Source organism: Phoca vitulina, unplaced genomic scaffold (assembly GCF_004348235.1).
Source record: "Phoca vitulina isolate PV1807 unplaced genomic scaffold, GSC_HSeal_1.0 scaffold4, whole genome shotgun sequence".
NCBI lineage: Eukaryota > Metazoa > Chordata > Mammalia > Carnivora > Phocidae > Phoca > Phoca vitulina.
The window spans coordinates 30,251,753-30,270,898 of record NW_022589707.1 but is presented as its reverse complement, the minus strand read 5'-3'; the positions used below and the strand labels follow the sequence as shown (position 1 = coordinate 30,270,898).

At 40.5% G+C, this 19,146-nt stretch overlaps 1 protein-coding gene across 1 annotated transcript in view; it reads right to left on the bottom strand.

The window, feature by feature from the left end:
* DOCK4 (dedicator of cytokinesis 4) overlaps nucleotides 1-19,146 on the bottom strand; it is a 427,515-nt gene that overhangs the window by 10,084 nt on the left and 398,285 nt on the right. Inside the window, 7 exon segments of the mRNA XM_032401750.1 lie at nucleotides 1,083-1,192; nucleotides 1,321-1,402; nucleotides 2,457-2,577; nucleotides 2,902-3,023; nucleotides 3,358-3,477; nucleotides 6,468-6,551; nucleotides 7,267-7,443. Coding sequence (XP_032257641.1) covers nucleotides 1,083-1,192; nucleotides 1,321-1,402; nucleotides 2,457-2,577; nucleotides 2,902-3,023; nucleotides 3,358-3,477; nucleotides 6,468-6,551; nucleotides 7,267-7,443 — 816 coding nt within the window.

Below are 19,146 nucleotides of genomic sequence, written 5' to 3'. Positions count from 1 at the left end.
CCCCCCCCCCCCCCCCCCCCCCCAGGATCCTGTAAGCCTACTTTAACATATAAAAATTCTTTTGGAAACTTCCTTTATCTCTAAACCCCCTCACCCCCCAGATACATGTTGGCAATCATCCCCCAAGCATATGGCCCATCGATACACATCTGAAGGGTCTCATGAGTCAGGTTTTATTAGACGGTAATATATGACACTTTTCCAACAACAGCTAGCCCCTCAAGGTCCTGGGAACCTTGCTTCCAAATTCCTTAGAGACTTACGCTATCCCTAACCCCCTCCCAACTTGAAAGTATATATAGGCCACTCCTCATGACCCCGGTGCAGCTGTTTCTATCCACTGGTCCTGTCCCTGTGCTTTAATAAAATCACCTTTTTGCACCAAAGACGTCTCAAGAATTCTTTCTTGGCCATCGGCTTCAACCCTAACATCTTTCCTACATCAGGATCACTTCAAAATCAAGTCCAGGCAGGAGCTGAGGACCATGGTCCTTTACACCCGGGGGGTGGAGGGACCGTGAAAGCCCGGGCGCTCAACTGCTCCTCCCCCAGTGCATTAAAGAATGGCAAAGGTGAACAGAAATTGTCCTTGCGCTCCTGGGTACCTCAGAAAGGAATCCACTGAAGCTCTCTCAAACTAGGTACAGGCCAAAAGAAAGGCTGCTGGACAGATCATGTTTCTCCTCAAGGGTCTCTTGCTAATGGAGAACGTTGCTTGAAATTCCTGCTACACACATGCAAACACACACAGACACTCCAACTCATTCACCTAATTACCCTTGTACTGTTTAAATAGCAGCAATGAACTAGAGAGTCAGGTCAAGGAGGGAAAAGTCATTTCCCATTTCCCGCTCCACTTCACTGCTCAGGCCACAACCCATGTATCGGTATCAGAAATACGGCTCCAACAGAAACTTCGAGCAACAGGCCTGGCACAGAGGTTCACTCTTCACTCAGATCGACTTGTCTAACACAGCCCATCTGGTTGCCTCTGGCAGGCACAGGGTTTTTCTGCAGAGATATGTAAGCAATTTCAGACACTGGCTTGTTTTCTAGTATCTCCATGCCCCCCAAGGGACTACCTGAGAAGGTTCCACAGGTGTTGGGTAGATGGCACTGCAGGGTCTCTCTCTCGGGGACAGGCAAGAGTTTTCTCTGGAATGTTTGTGTTTGTCAGACAACAAAGGGGACGCTGAGAAGAGAAGGAAAGGAAGGATGGTCAGGGCGTGTGCTGGACCTGCCTGGAGGACATGTTGGGCTGGGGTGCGGGGGCCACAGCTCCCGGGGCACCCTCAGTCAGCCCCATACCCTGGCACTGACCTCTGGCACTTGATGGGGCAGAACTTGTCACATTAGGTGAAGCAGAGTGAGTCGAACTCAAGCTTGAGGTAGATGGACTTGGCTGCAAATACATGGGAGCTGTTATCATCCACTGCTGAGAGGCTCCAGACAACAGTGACATATTGAAAACAAGATCCCTGCCCTTTTCTTTCAAAGTAGCCAGAAAACAAACAAGAACAAAACAAAAACGAAAAGAAAAAGGCCATATAGAAATAGAGAAAAATCTCAGGCTGATAAGGAAGCATGTCTGAATTAATCAAGAATCCAAGATTTAAAATCAAAATACTCTAAAAAAAAAAAAAAAAAATCTGAGGCTTTGACTCCAGCCAAAGGAACGCATTTGAATTAGTTAGTAGTTTTCCGGATCTACTGGGATGGAGGAGCAGGTAGCCCTCGCTGACTAACGGACAAGCAGAAGGACCCCCAGCCTAGGGCACAGAGACAGGGGAGTGCTTCTAAAAAGCAGAAAATGCACCTTCTTGTTTTCTCCAAAAATGTGCTCAAGGCATGAATTTGGCAATATGTACTATGCCCCTTTTCTAAAGACAGTGGTGAGGAAAATCTTAACTTCTTCTTACTAAATTATTATAAATGCTGTATAAGCAGGGTCTAAATAAAATTCTGTGTTGCAGAGTTACACTGACTAATGTCCTTAAAAACTATTTTGTTTCTTCAGTAAAAATCTTTTTATTATGAACATTTTCTGACATGAGCAGAAGTAGAGAAATTGTATAATGGCCCTCTCAACTGTGTATTGTGAAGCAACGAGGCCACTTAGCAATGCTAAGAGGCAGCCAGGATGTGGTGACAGGCTCCAAGGGTCCCGAATGGAAGAAGCAAATCAGAGGCAGGTTTCAAAGCTAACCCTGCGCAGTTTGCCCAGGCTTTCCCATTCTTGCTCACGTCTTCTGAGAGTAGAGGGGGCAGTTTTGGGGGAAACCTCTTTGTAGACTCCAGAGACCAACAGAGCAGTGAGAGTGTTTAAAGGTTTGTCCTTAACTCAACGTTCTTGCTCGCAGATCTGTTCAATAGCCCAGCAGAGTGGACAGAAACTCTCATGATTGAGACAGAAAAGGAATACACACGACCAGACGATTAAAAAGCCAATCAAGTACCTGCATGTTAAAGACTTCATCAGAGCTTTCTGATTGCCCTGTAATATTGCTTACTTCAGCAGAAGCTTGTGAGGACAGTGAGGAGGAAGAATATCGGTTGACAGCTGGGTAACTTAATGGGCTGTTTTGGGGGGAAAAAAATGGTCATTAACTCAGTCTCTGAATTGCACTTTATCACATGCTGGCGTCGTATAAAACCAAATAAAAAAAATATATACATCCCATTTTGTTGTCTCCTGTTTGCCTCAATATAATCAAATGTTTGAGTTTATTTATTTCTCATGCTGTTGCTGTTTTACCAGTGGCAGATGTCTGCAGCTGCCTCGCGGGTTAATTATTTCATTAAGAAATAGCGTATTTGACAAATAGTGCCATAAAGAATGAGAGAATCATTCCAGATCTTGGGGGGATGCCAAATTGTCAGATAATTCAGAATATGACTTACCTGCGTCTAGGAATTACCCTGGTACCATCTGGGCTCATAGAAGCAGGTGCTGAGTTTCTACACACACGGGGGCTTCCATTAGGAAAATGGACTGGACTGGCTTGTATACAAGCAGAGAACTCCTAGAGAGGGAGTCAAGGAAATATTTTAGACGAGTAATTATAGGGGCAAAAGAACTCGTGAGGTATTTTAGCATATTGTTATGAAATCTTTACGTAAGGTTATAAAGGTAAGTTTCAGTATTATTAAACTTTCTTGCCCTTTTTTGTTTTCATAAAAGCTGAACAAGGCAAATAGAAGATGATGCAAAATTTTAATACTGGAGGACTCCCTGGTAAGATGGTGCAGTTTGGTAGGAAAACCAAAAGATGTCACTATTGGATACTTCATCGTCCCGCTAACAAAAAGCAACCGACAGTGGTCAGACTGCCCCCTATGGACACTTTGGGTACGTACCTGTATCCCTAAACTTGACTTCATCACAAAGAACTGGTCGACCAGCTTTTTGTGTAGGGGTCTCATATCTTGAGGCACAAACTTCTCGTGCACGGCCAAACCAAATTCCAAAATCTGTGCCTTGATAACAAGAAAAGGAAAAAAAAACCACATCAGTGAATAACTCCACCAAGTGCCTGCTAGAGGGTCAAGCACTGTACCATGCATTCTGCATGCGTTATGGCTAATCCTCTCAACCCCACAAGAGACGAACAATCAATCTTCATTTACAGGTGAGAGCACTGAGGATCAGAACGATCCTGCATGGGGATTCAAACTTAGGTCTTTCTGATTTTCCTCCTACCCGAAGTTTCTTTCCCATGTATTTTAGATCTGTAATAACAACCCTTTTAAGCAGTTATGTGTTGCTTGGCTCCCCTCTGTACTTCACAGGATTGGGCAGGAGCTGCTCCCTGTTGGTGGGGTCAGGAGCTTCTCCCCAAGGGATCTCTTCTCTGGATGGTATGCCCTTTTTCACGATACTCTTTCTCTTCCACCAGGTTCTGCTGTGCCCATCTCTCCTCCCCCCGCCTCCCTTTTCAGAATTTGGTTGAGGAAGACAAGGAGGTAGAATAGGAACAGGAATTCTATAATAGTTGCCATTCTTTTTGTTTTTGTCAAAAATGATTATTCTGGTTCACTTATTATAATGCAATAAGGAGCAGCTCGTACTTAAAAAAAAAAAAAAAAGAGGTTTTCTGTGGTGAGGACCCAAAAGAGATGTACACAAACAATTCAAGTTTCTTTTGTTCTTCAACTATGAATAGTGCTTAATTCCTCTGAGTATCAGCTATCTTTTACATTTAAAAAAATGCCCCCATGCTAACATGGTCAAAAGAACAAATTTCATGGACTGTGAGGAAAGTGAATCACACCGTCACCACAGTGGTTTTTATCTTGACATCTTGTGAAGATTCAAGATTGAAAGCTCGGGTCAAACAGGACTGAGCCTGGGGGGTTGGAGCGTCCAGCGCCCTCTGTACGTGGGCAGGACTGTGGCGGCCCCCACCCACTGCCAGCGTATCTGCATAAAAATAAAAATACCTTGAACCTCAAGGACACCTTTAAAGGGAGTAGTGAGAGTGGAGTGGATGTCTGAGGCGTAAAGGAAGAGTCTGATGAAGGGAGAAGGGCATGGAAGAGTTGACCTCAAGGGCAGGAATCCAGTTTCCATTTTAAACACTCGCTGTAAGACTCTGTTTTGTCCAAATCACGTTGCAGGTTGGGTTCTCCCAGAAGTAGACTCTGGCATGGAGATGAGGATGTTTACTGGGGAGTCACCTGGCATCACTGTCTGTGTGAGGGAGCGGCAGAAGCAGGACTGACTAAAAAGAAGCCGAGACACACGGCAGTCACGTCAGCCTCTGCCGACACCAGGGGAGCTCTGGGCCTCAAACAGGCTGTCAGAGTTCTGCTGTGTTGGGCCCAGATGGCCGGGCCTTATATCTCCTCCTCAGTCACTGGATGCGGGCCACCCAGGAAGGTGGTGATCGTGGGCCAGGCAGCATTCTGCAGCTGAGGCAACAGCTGAAGGACCTTAGCACCAACAGTTTCTGTCGACGGCCACCACTCCCCTCAGCTGGGCCAAGTCCTTTCTGGAAGAGCCACCGGGGCAGGGCATCTCCGAGGCCCCCAGGTAGTTTATCTGAACCACCTCACAGAGGTCCAGCTGAGGGTAGTGCCCTTGCCAGCCCAATCCCCTACTACTACGGTCTCACGAAGATGCTGTGACCTGCCCAAGGTCACATGGCAGTCACTTGTACCGCTTATCCTATGACAGAGATATAAAGTCTCCTATGTCACAGCTCTTTCCACAAGGCCCTGTGAACACAGGCAGGATGTGGAGGAAACAAAGATTCCCGATTTTATTTTTCTTGAGAGTCTTCTTGGTCCTTTTAATTTTAACTCTGGGGAAAAAATTCAGTCAGACTGAATACACCAAGTAAGAGTCCTGCAGTGAGGCAAACACTCACAAGAGACTGTGCTCAGGTTAAATACTGATCATTGAATATCAACAAAGGCCACAGTCATTCCATAATCCTAAGAACTGGATAACCTAACTTGCTCACTTCTAATATCTACATCACCCCTAGGGCCACATCGAGAACTTAACTTATTCTCGATTTCCTTGCAGGTCACCTTAAAGTAACTCCTTTCTCTTTTCTAGAAGCTGCATAACTGACCCTCTTCCAGCCATGGTACCTGTCCATGGCCACTTCTGTCTCCCCAGTATTAAGGTCTGTGGATTAAGCCTGCAGAGCATAAAATATGGATGAAAATCAGATACAACCTCATCATTTTCTTACCCAAAAGGGCTTGCTTTATTTGTTGATTAATTTGGTATTATCAAGTAGAAGGAGATGCTTTGGTCACATTTTTTCATACGTATTCCATTTTTTATGGGTGTTAAATGTCCTTATTTCCTATTTAACTCAGCCTCTTGACCATCATGTCTCCTACCTCAGAGGTTTTCAAACCATTTTCAGGCCAAGAGCTAGCTCCAGGAACATAGCAGGCAAAGAGATTACTCTAGTTCTTTGTACTTGCTGGAACTAAATAAATAAACTATGCTTCTTTGGAGTAGAAAATGATGAGCCTGTATCTCGTTTTGTCCATATCCTATCATCTATAGGCTTAGTCTTTGTTTTAAAGCAAAGTCTATTGATTGCCCCTTACTATAACATTTAAGTAAGAATCTCATTCCTTCACTCATTCATTTATCTATTCCTTTATTTCGAGTTGGTCTGAACTTACGTGAGCCCCAAATTTTGAGTGAAAAGTTGGCATCAAGCCTACAGCAAGTCTTTAGGGAGAGAACATTCAAACACTAGTCCAAGAGACTATATGAAGTTGTCCATTTTAAGGGGCTGTCATAGTTTACTCATTGTTAAATTTATTTTTGCATCCAAGTGGGAAGTAAAAGTAAAAATTAGCAAGTTGGAATACATTACAGATGAATCTATAATGCTTAGCTGACCTCTTCTGTTAGAACACCGACATAGAAAACCAAGGAGATGGGAAATAGTTAGGCAGGAAAGAGAGCAGGTGATTGGCTTCTGCCCCCACCTTACCTGCTCAAGCATTAGCTCTCTTAACCGTGCAATTTTCTCTCCATCTTCAGGGTGACTTAAGATATATTCTTTGACAAAAAATGCCTAGAAAGAGAATGGAGAGTCAGTTTACTTCAAGAAAGTTAAAAAGAAAGTGAAAGACACAGCTGCTTCTAAAGACCTGGCATCTTTAAAGAAACACCACTGAAAACCACATTTGTGGGGCAGAAGGAATGACTCCTACTGTGGGCAGCTGGTCAGAAAGGGGATATAAGGAAAGGATTGGTTAAAGAGCCGCGATTGTGTAAATAAGTGTCTCTGGTAAAGCAAGCAAATAGCAAATCCAAATCAATAAGCTTTGTATCCTAAAATAAACTGCTTTAATATTCAGTATGACTAAAATGGTGGCCTCCTCACCTTTCAAGCTGTTTTGCCTTTCTGTTTAAAACCAAAAGGGCAGATGAAAAGTCCATTTAAAGTATCTTCTAAACAAGATCAGACGTTTCTATGCCCGTGAGCCTCCTTGGTCAAGGAAGCGGTTTTAGGTAGACATTTATTAAACAATCAGGATAACTTCACCATTTTATTCATCCAAGCACACACACACACATGCACACACTTTTATCCCCAAAATACCACATATCGGCAAATGGAATAAGTGTGCATCACAAATGACTGTTTGCTCCATTTAACAAAGAACTCTGTGTCAATTGTAACCCAATCTTAGCATGCAGATGTGTGTGCATATTTTGAAAAAAGACTTCTGAAGCCCTAAGAAATCAAATTTAAAAACTTTCAGACAACAATACCTAATCCTCACCTCTTGATACCTGGAAACTCCACCATTAACCGCAGCATCTATAACTCCATTCAGGCACATAGTCAAGGGATTAATATTCTGCATCTGTCTTGTCTGACACTGACTAATCAGAGTCTTCAGCTGCTGATTCTTATTTTCCAACACTTCAATTGCATTTTCCAGAGGACTCATTTCTACCTGAGAAGCAAATGCACATAAACATATTTTGGATTTTGTGACATTCAAGAAGAAAGTAGATTACCCATGTTCTCAATTATCTGTGCTCCCCCTTGGCTCCCATCAATATCTCTAACAGGGGCTATACAGTAGAATAGACAAGGATGTGGATGACAAATTAGCTGTTCATTGAAAGGTCTGGAAAGTGAAGGTGATTATACTGATTGGTTGAAATGTGGTTGGGATAATCAGCAATCATCAATCATATATTAGAACTGCAACAAGCCATGTAATCCTTAAAAGAAAATCCGAGGATCTCATGTCTGTTAAAACTCATTTTTCTTTTCTTTTGAAGGGCTAAATATTCAGGGGCCCTGCATATTATTATCACCTTTCTAGTTGCTTACTTAATGCAGAGCACCACAGGAGATACAAAGATGCATTTACAAATCCTCTGATGTCAAGGAGCTTTCAGCCCAGTTGGAAAGATGGGACATATGCCCATATGGACCCCCATATGCATATATAACAGCACCATAAGGTGGCACAGGATGGTACTCGGTTAGGAGTTATAGAAAATAAGATAATCATATATGCTGCAGGATCTATTTGTTGAAAGAGAGCCAAACAGAATTATAATGATTTAAAAATTCTAGGTTATATGGGGAACCTAAATGTGAAAATGATGAAAGTGTTCTTCAAATGTTTAACATTGTGGCCATTATTGTCATTGACATTCTCTTTGAGGAGAAGGTCTGCCAAGCTCTTAGCTGTAAAGAATTCAAGCTTACAATAAGTACATTTAAATATTGGTTTTTTCAGTTAAGGAAACAAATTAGATTTTTAAAGGTCACTTACATCATCTTAAAACAACACTGAAAAGTACTAGAATAATTTGACTATGTCAAAATTAAGATGATACATTCATCAAGAGACACTATGAAGAGAAGGAAAGATAAGCCAGAAAGGAGAAGATGTTTATAACATATAAAACCATCAAAGAGCCTATGTCCAGAATATATAAAGAACTGTTAAAAACAAATAAGAAAAAGGCAAACGACCCAGTAAAAAATGGGCAAAACACTTATACAGGCACTTTACAAAGGAAGAAATCCAAATGGCCAATAAATATATGAAAAGGTGTTGAACCTCACTTGTGATCAACAACATGAAAAACACCACCACAGTAATATACTACTAAGCACTCACTATATGGCAAAAATAAACAGGACAACAGCAAATGATGGTGAGAACGTGTGTACTAGACTTTCTCAATTTTGGCTGTTGGAAGTTCAAATGGTTTCAATCACTTTGGAAAACAGTCTGGCACTATCTACTAAAGGTAAAGATCTCTCTATTATATTTTATGGTCCTGCATGCAGTTCTATGTAGACATATACCTGAAAAAAAAGTGGAGTAGGAGATATGTATAGATGTGTGTGAAGAAACGTACAAAAATGGTCATAAATGTCTTGAAAATCCCTGTCCATTGATAAAAGAATGCATAAACATATTGTGGTATGTTCACACGATGGAATAGTATGTAGCAATGCAAATAAACTTCGGTCACAGGTAACAACATGGACTAATACTACAGATAATACTGAGTGACAGAACCAAATTATAATAGAATATACACACTATGATACTGTTACATAAAGTTCAAAATCAGGCAAAACTAAATTGACTTGTTTTAGAGAAACAAACTTTGGTCATCAACCAAGCAAGGGAATGGATACCATATAAAGTGAGGATAGTGGTGACCTGTAAGAGAAAGGGAGCGAGTTGCCACTAGAAAGGGGTACATGAAAAGCTTCTGGGGTGCTGCTGGCAATGTTCTGTTTCCTGAGTGCTGGCAAGTGGGTATTTACTGTCTATTTAGGACAATAAACATTTGTTTTATAATCACAAAAGCTAAACCATAAAGTAAAAGTCTGAGGACTCTAAAGGACTGAAAGTTAAAAAGACATCTTAGAAAGTAGGACAGCAGTTGCCAGCGTTTTGGGAGGGGGGGGGAAGGGGAAATGTCCAATGGATACAGAGTTTTAGTTTTGTGAGATGAATCTGTTGCATAACAGGGCACACATAGTTAACAATGTACCGTACACTTAAAAATAGTTAAAATGGAAAATTTTATACGTGTTTTGGCCAATGGTAAAAAAAATCATGCTCATCTTTATAAATTCAAATGCTATTAATATGAAAAAGATTTAAAAAGCAAACAAAATGCGAGAATAGTCCAAGATGGGGGAGGGGTAGGAGACCTTAGTATTGTCTGGTCCCAGGCATTCAGCTAGTTATCTATCAAATCATTCTGAACACCTGCAAACTCAACCGGAGATCTAAGAAAAGAATTGCTGCAATTCTACAAATAGAAAAGCGACCACTTTCTGCAAGGTAGGAGGTGCAGAGAAGCAAATCCGAGGGGATATATGGGAAGATAAACTGTGGGGGGAGGGAGCCTCTGTAAACCCGCTACCAGAAAGTGATATAGCAGCAGAGCACAAAATCGGAACTTTACGAAGTCTGCTCAGGTGAAGGACGTCCCTGCCTGAAAACGGGGCACAATCCTAGGAGGGGTAGTGTGGCCTCAGGATCCCCAGGGTCACAGGAATACTGGGGTGCTGAGTGCGGCAGAGTTTCCAGGCACTGGAGCGGGTTGCAATTAGTGAGCCCAGGAGTGGGCTTACAGCCTGGAGTTGCCATATACCACAAACAGCAGGATAGTCGGGAGCCTGCTCTCTGAGCAGGGGCCCAGCGAGGGGCAGAACCCCGGTGAGACCCCCCACTTCCTCCGCTGGGAGGAGTGGTGCAGGTACGTGTCACAGGAGTCTGCAGGGTTTGGAGACTCAGGACAGGGCGGTATGCCTGACACAGAAATGCTCAGTCACAGGCTGGGTGAGCACGGAGTGCGGATGGAGACCAGGGAGACAGGTCTTTTCCCTGAAGGCGCCCTGAGGAGTGGGGCCCTGAGCTCTTGGCTCCTCTGGGGCGGGAGATTGGGAGGCTGCCATTTTCATTCTCCTCCTCTAAAGCTGTGTGGAAAACCTCCAGGGAACAAAAGCCACATAGAGCAATCCAGAGCCACTTACTTAGCCTGGCCCCCTGGCAAGGGCTGTACAATTACGCCCAGGGCAAAAGACACCTGAGAATCAGCACAACAGGCCCCTCCCCCAGAAGGTCAGCAAGAACAACCAGCCAAGACCAAGTTTACCGATCACAGAAAACTGCAAAACTCCAGTGCTAGGGGAAAATAGTATATAGAATTCATGTATTTTTTTTCCCCCATGATTCTTTAGTCTTTCAATTTTAATTTTTTTTTCTCTTTCCTTTTTCAACCAATTTCTTACTTTATCAACTCTAAATTTTCATTTTTAGAGTTACATTCTATACTTTCATTGTATTTAATTTTATTTTTGTATATATATAAGTTTTTCTTTCTTTACAATTTTGGGATGCAGTTTCTTCTAACAAACAGACCAAAATACACTCAGGATATAGTGTATTGCTCTGTTCTGTTCACTTGTCTGATTATATTCTCTCTCTTTTTTTTTTTTAAATTTTATTATTTTATTTTTTTTCGGTTTCAGCTCTCTTCTGATTTGTTTAGTGTATATTTCTCTATATACTTTGTTGTTGCCATTTTAGTATTTTGTTCTTCTTTCATCTATACTTCTCTGGATAGAATGACAAGATGGAAAAACTCAGCTCAAAAAAGAGAACAAGAGGCAGTGCTGACTGACAGGGACCTAATCAGTATGGATATAAGTAAGATGTCAGAACTAGAGTTCAGAATAATGATTATAAAGATACTAGCTGGGCTTGAGAAAAGCATAGAAGACACTAGAGAATCCCTTTCTAGAGAAATAAAATAACTAAAATCTAACCAAGTCAAAATCAAAAAGGCTATTAATGAAAGGCAATCAAAAATGGAGGCACTAACTACTAGGATAAATGAGGCAGAAGAGAGAATTAGTGATACAGAAGACAAAATGATGGAGAGTAAAGCTGAGAAAAAGATAACTACTGGATCATGAGGGGAGAATTCGAGACATAAGTGATACGATAGAGTGAAACAATATTAGAATAATTGGGATCCCAGAAGAAAAGGAAAGAGACAGAGAGAGAGAGGGCCAGAAGGTATATTGAGCAAATTATAGTGGAGGACTTCCCTAATCTGGAGAAGGAAACAGGCATTCAAGTGCAGGAGGCACAGAGAACCCCCTTCAAAATCAGTAAAAATAGGTCAACACCCCAACATATAATAGTGAAACTTGCAAATCTTAGAGACAAAGAGAAAAATCCTGAAAGCAGCTCGGGGGGGAAAAGAGGTCTGTAACCTACAAGGGTAGAAACATTAGACTGGCAGCAGACCTGTCCACAGAGACCTGGCAGGCCAGAAAGGACTGGCATGATATATTCAGGGTGCTATATGAGGAAAATATGCAGCCAAGAATACTTTATTCAGCTAGGCTGTCATTCAAAAGAGGAGAGATAAAAAGCTTCCAGGACAAATAGAAGCTAAAAGAATTTGTAATCACCAAACCAGTCCTGCAAGAAACATTAAAAAGGATCCTTTAAGTGAAGGGAAGGCCCTAAAGTAACATAGACCAGAAAGGAACACAGACAATATACAGTAACAGTCACCTTACAGGCGATACAATGGCACTAAATTCATATCTTTCAATAGTTACCCTGAATGTGAATGAGCTAAATGCCCCAATCAAAAGACACAGGGTATCAGATTGGATAAAAAAACAAGACCCATCGATATGCTGTCTGCAAGAGACTCATTTTAGACCCAAAGACACCTCCAGATTGAAAGTGAGGGAGTGAAAAACCATTTACCATGCTAATGGACACCAAAAGAAAGCTGGGGTGGCAATCCTTATATCAGACAAATTAGATTTTAAACCAAAGATTGTAATAAGAGATGAGGAAGGACACTATATCATAATTAAAGGGTCTATCCAACAAGAAGATCTAACAATTGTAAATATTTATGTTCCTAACAGGGGAGCAGCCAATTACATAAACCAATTAACAACAAAATTAAAGAAACACATTGATAATAATACAATAATAGTAGGGGACTTTAACATCCCACTCACTGCAATGGACAGATCATCTAAGCAGAAAATCAACAAGGAAATAAGAGCTTTGAATGACACAGTGGACCAGATGGACTTCACAGATATATTCAGAGCATTCCATTCTAAAGCAACAGAATACACATTCTTCTCAAGTGCGCCTGGAATACTCTCCAGAAGAGATCACATATTGGGTCAGAAATCAGGTCCCAAATGGTACCAAAAGATTGGGATCATTCCCTGAATATTTTGAAACCACAATGCTTTGAAACTTGAACTCAATCACAAGAGGAAATTTGGAAAGAACTCAAATACATAGAGGCTAAAGAGCATCCTACTAAAGAAAATGAAATTGAAATTGAAAATGAAATTGAAAATGAAAATGAAAACACAACTGTTTCAGGTGGTCCAGGAGGGAAATATATAGCAATAAAAGCTTTCTCAAGAAACAAGAAAGGTCTCAAATACACAACCTAACCTTATACCTAAAGGAGCTGGGGAAAGAACAGCAAATACAGCCTAAAACCAGGAGGAGAAAAGAAATAATAAAGATTGAGCAGAAATCAATGAAATAGAAACCAAAAGAAGGGTAGAACAGATCAATGAAACTAGGAGCTAGTCCTCTGAAAGAATTAATATTGATAAACCCCTGGCCAGACTAATCAAAAAGAAAAGAGAAATGACCCAAATAAATAAAATCATGATTGAAAGAGGAGAGATCACAACCACCACCGAAGAAATACAGACAATTATAAAAACATATAACGAGCAACTACATGCCAACAAATTAGGCAATCTGGAAGAAATGGATGCATTCCTCGAGACGTATAAACTACAAAAACTGGAACAGGAAGAAAGAAAACCTGAACAGACCCATAACCAGCAAGGAAATTGAAGGAGTAATCAAAAATCTCCTAACAAACAAGAGTCCAGGGCTGGATGGCTTCCCAGGGTAATTCCGCCAAACATTTAAAGAAGAATTAATACTGATTCTTCTGAAGCTGTTTCAAAAAATAGAAATGGAAGGAAAACTTCCAAACACTTTTTATGAGGCCGGTATTACCTTGATCCCAAAACCAGGCCAAAGACCCCACCAAAAAGGAGAATTACAGACCAATATCCCTGATGAACATGAATGCAAAGTTCTCACCAAGATACAAGCCAATAGGATCCAATAGTACATTAATAGGATTATCCACCATGACCAAGTGGGATTTATTCCTGGACTGCAAGGTTGGTTCAACATCCACAAATCAATCAATGTGATACACTACACTAATAAAAGTAAGGACAAGAACCATATGATCCTCTCAACAGATGCAGAAAAAGCATTTGACAAAGTACAGCATCCTTTCTTGATTAAAACTCTTCACAGTGTAGGGATAGAGGGAACATACCTCAATATCATAAAAGCCATCTATGAAAAGCTCACAGTGAATATCATTCTCAATGGGGAAAAACTGAGAGCTTTTCCCCTAAGGTCAGGAACATGGCAGGGATGTCCACTATAACCACTGTTGTTCAACATAGTATTAGAAGTCCTAGCCTCAGCAATCAGACAACAAAAAGAAATAAAAGGCATCTGAATCGGCAAAGAAGAAGTCAAACTCTCACTCTTCTCAGGTGACATGATACTCTGTGTGGAAAACCCCAAAGACTCCACCCCCCAAATTGCTAGAACTCATACAGGAATTCAGTAAAGTGGCAGGATATAAAGTCAATGCACAGAAATCAGTTGCATTTCTATACACTAACAATGAGACAGAAGAAAGAGAAATTAAGGAATTGATCCCATGTACAACTGCACCAAAACCCATAAGATACCTAGGAATATACCTAACCAAAGAGGCAAAGGATCTGTACTCAGAATAACTATAGAACACTCATGAAAGAAATTGAGGAAGACACAAAGAAATGGCAAAACGTTCCATGCTCATGGATTGGAAGAAGAGATATTGTTAAAATGTCTATGCTACCTAGAGCAATCTACACATTCAATGCAATCCTTATCAAAATACCATCAACGTTTTTCACAGAGCTGGAATAATCCTAAAATTTTTATGGAACCAGAAAAGACCCCAAATAGCCAAAGGAATGTTGAAAAAGAAAACCAAAGCTGGTGGCATCACAATTCTGGACTTCAAGCTCTATTACAAAGCTGTTATCATCAAGACAGTATGGTACTGGCACAAAAACAGACACATAGATCAATGGAACAGAACAGAGAACCCAGAAATGGACCCTCAACTCTACGGTCAACTAATCTTCGACAAAGCAGGAAAGAATATCCAGTGGAAAAAAGACAGTCTCATCAACAAATGATGTTGGGAAAATTGGACAGCCACATGCAGAATGAAACTGGACCACTTTCTTACACCATCCACAAAAATAGACTCCAAATGGATGAAAGACCTAAATGTGAGACAGGAATCCATCAAAATCCTAGAGGAAAACACAGGCAGCAACCTCCATGACCTCAGCCACAGCAACTACTCGCTAGACACGTCCCAAAGGCAAGGGAACTAAAGGCAAAAAATGAACTACTGGGACTTCATCAAGATAAAAAACTTTTGCACAGCAAAGGAAACAACTGACAAAACCAAAAGACAACTGACAGAATGGGAGAAGATATTTGCAAATGTCTAAGCAGATAAAGGGCTAGTATCCAAAATCTATAAAGAACTTATCAAACGCAACACCCAAAGAACAAATAACCCAATTAAGAAATGGGCAGAAGACATGAACAGACATTTCTGCAAAGAAGACATCCAAATGGCCAACAGACACATGAAAAAGTGTTCAACGTCACTCGGCATCAGGGAAATCTAAATCAAAACCTCAATGAGATACCACCTCACACCAGTCAGAATGGCTAAAATTAACCAGGAAACGACAGATGTTGGCAAGGATGCAGAGAAAGGGGAACCCTCCTACACTGTTGGTGGGAATGCAAGCTGGTGCAGCCACTCTGGAAAACAGCATGGAGATTCCTCAAAAAGTTGAAAATAGAACTACTGTATGACCCAACAATTGCACTACTAGGTATCTACTCCAAAGAATCAAAGGTAGTGATCCAAAATATACAAATATAGCAATCCGAAGGGGCACCTGCAACCCAATGTTTAAAGCCGTCATGTCCACAGTAGCCAAGCTATGGAAAGAGCCCAGATGTCCATCGACAGATGAATGGATAAAGATGTGGTATATATATATATATATATACATTGGAATACTACTCAGCCATGAAAAAATGAAATCTTGCCATTTGCAACAATGTAGATGGAACTAAAGAATATTATGCTAAGTGAAATAAGCCAATCAGGGAAAGACAATTATCATGTGATCTCACTCATATGTGGAATTTAAGAAACAAAACAGAGGATCACAGGGGAAGAGAGGAAAAAATAAAAGAAGAGGAGATCAGAGAGGAAGACAAACCATAAGAGACTCTTAGGAAATCATAGGAAACAAACTGAGGGTTACTGGAGGGGAGTGAGGTGGGGAGGGGAGATGGGGTAACTGGGTGGTGGGCAGTAAGGAGGGCACATGATGTAATGAGCACTGGGTGTTATATAAGACTGATGAATCACTGACCTCTACCTCTGAAACCAGTAATGTATCATATGTTACTTTTTAAAAAAAGTAAACAAAATGCAATAAACACAGGCCAAAGACAAATAATAACTTGGGGAAATATTTCCACATATATTCCTGACTAATTATCGATATTTCTCAAATACTAAAGAAAACCAGAGGGAATAATCAGTGCATTCACAAAATAAATAGAAACTGTAAATAAATATATAAAAATATATCTTTTTTTAAAAGATTTTACTTATTTATTTGAGAGAGAGAGGCAGAGGGAGAGGGAGAAGCAGACTCCCCCCGATCAATCCTGATGTGGTGCTTGATCCCAGGACCTGGGGATCATGACCTGAGCCGAAGGCAGATGCCTAACCGACTAAGCCACCCAGATGCCCCGAAAATATATCTTCTTATCTAGCATTCAACAAATGCCAAAAAGAAAAAAATCAACCCTAGTATGATCATTTTCATTTTCTGTTATTTGGAAAGATTAAAATAATACCCAGTGTTGGAGAGGTTGTTGGGAAAATGGGTATCCCCAAGAATAGTTATCCCTGCCAGACAGGAAATAAATTGGTACATGCCATTGTTGGCCCATGAAGCAAAGGTTAAACTGTCGACTCTTTGATAGATCAATTCACTTTTAGGGAAATTATTCTAAGGAGATGGTCAAAGAAGTGTGCAAAGAATATTGTGTAAAAAATGTTCATCGAGGAATTATCTTCATCTAGCCCCCAGATTGTGATCTGTAAATCCTCTTACCACTAAAAAGAAGGAGTCATTGGAGAAATGGTTGCTTTAAGGTCTGGGGCAAGGGGTGTGTAAGTGAGCATGGGGTACCTAGTCATCCCGGGGAGCCAGGAAGGCAGCTGGGAGGAAGACATTAAAGCAGTTGGCCTGTGATCCATGCACTCTCTTTAATGGAGGAATAAATATGCTTGGGGAATAGAAAAGAAGGCAGGTGATTGGGTCTTATCCCCTTGTCAATTGCACCTTCAAGGAAACAGACAAATTGCCAGGGAGAAGAGATGGTATCTGTGTCCTCAGCTAAAGAGTTGCTTATACTAGTAACACCCAGAAGCCAGGAGACATGATTTCCTACAGAATGTCCCAGAAACGTTTTCTAACTCTCTGCAGTATAAAATGGAATATTTCATAATGTAAATTTACTCCCTGGGTGAGGAATCTTGTGAATCTTACTTAGAGACTCCATCTATTCCACGTTATTATTGATGTGGGAAAGAAAGACCTGGAGGACAAGGCTTGAGGTCTCAGATGTCTCTCTGCTTCATCTGAGGCTCTTGATTGCCTTAAGTTATTAGGAAAGCTTCCTGCTGATTTGACCATCCAGTCCTTTGTTTTAGCTCTGTAGCAACTATTGGGATGCTATCAAAAAGACTCAGAAGTCAATTTGAAGAGGCTCCCAATGGGCAAAATGGAACAACTTGAAAAATTAATAAGAGTAATAACTGCAATGGATTAAAAAAAACAAGTGTGCTTAAGTCCATGAATTACTAATGATACTAAAACCAAAACCAAAGAAAAACTTCTCTGGTCACTTTTGTAGGGTATTATTCTTCCTTTGCTATACCTCAGGGTAATCATATAGTGGATGAGGAAACGTTTCTCATTATAGAAGTGTTCCGATGAATAAACAAAGAAGGAGTGATAAAATATCACCATTTTGTGATACCTAATAGATTAGGGCCGTCATCATCAGTGGCTGCCAACACAGCTACAAGAAAGACACAACCAGAAGCTTGTAACACCACCTATGAAGTACTCTTGCAAAAACAAAAACAAAAACAAAAAATCCCAAATAACAACATCGTATCAAGCCTCTAAATCTAACTGCCAATTTACAAAAAAATAGAGGGACAAAGAAACACAATAAACTACCCCAATGGTTCAGTCTGCAAATTGTAAGGCAAAAAAGCAATTCAGGGAGAACCTATAGATCAACAGAGACTTTAGGAGACCTCTCAACCCGTTGCGGTGTATGGCCCTCATTTGGATCTGAAATCAAACAACAAATGACAAAAAACCAAAACTCATAAAATAAACAGACCCTTGGTGAAGTGTGAATGCTACCTTGATATTTTATGTCAAGGAGTTACTCTTAATTTTTTAGATGGGATAATATATGATATCGTGGTTATGTTTTTTAGTTAATACACATATTTATAGATGAAATGATATGATGTCTGAGATTTACTTTAAAATAATCCAGTATAAAACAGGAAGATGCTGGTAAAACAAAATTGGCCTTTTTGATAGTTGTTTAAGTAAAATGATGGGTAAATCAGGTTCATTATATATATATATATTTTTTTAAATATATTTTTAAATTACTATGACTATACTGTTTTTCTTTTTTTTTTTTAAGATTTTTTATTTATTTATTTGAGAGAGAGAATGAGAGAGAGAGAGAGAGAGAGCATGAGAGGGGGGAGGGTCAGAGGGAGAAGCAGACACCCCGCTGAGCAGGGAGCCCGATGCGGGACTCGATCCCGGGACTCCAGGATCACGACCCGCGCCGAAGGCAGTCGTCCAACTGAGCCACCCAGGTGCCTCTCATTATATATTTTCTTTACTTTTGTATGATACAACTTAAATTTAAAAGGGACACTGGATGTTGTGCACAGAGGTGACTGCAGGGGGTTAGGGTAGAAACACATAACCACTTAGGACACTACTGCAGAAATCAGACACTAGATGGCGCTATTAGTGGGGGCTGGTGAAGAGTGGTTGGATTCTGCCTATATTCTGAAAGTAGAGCCACATGATTTTCTGATGGATATTATGTGACATGTGAAACTATTCTCATTATCTGTAGTTGGAGCTTAAAAAGTCGTCATACATTTCTTTTGTAGTTTTTTTATCTTGTTTAAAATTTTTTAAATGAGCCCACTTATAAACCAGAAGAAGTACAGATTTTTTTGTTTGTTCTCAAGACAATAAAAACAATTACTGAGAAAACAGTAGTTCAAAGGCATTGTCATCTTCGAAAGAATGGGATAATATATTCTGGGGCCATGTTTAGAGAATA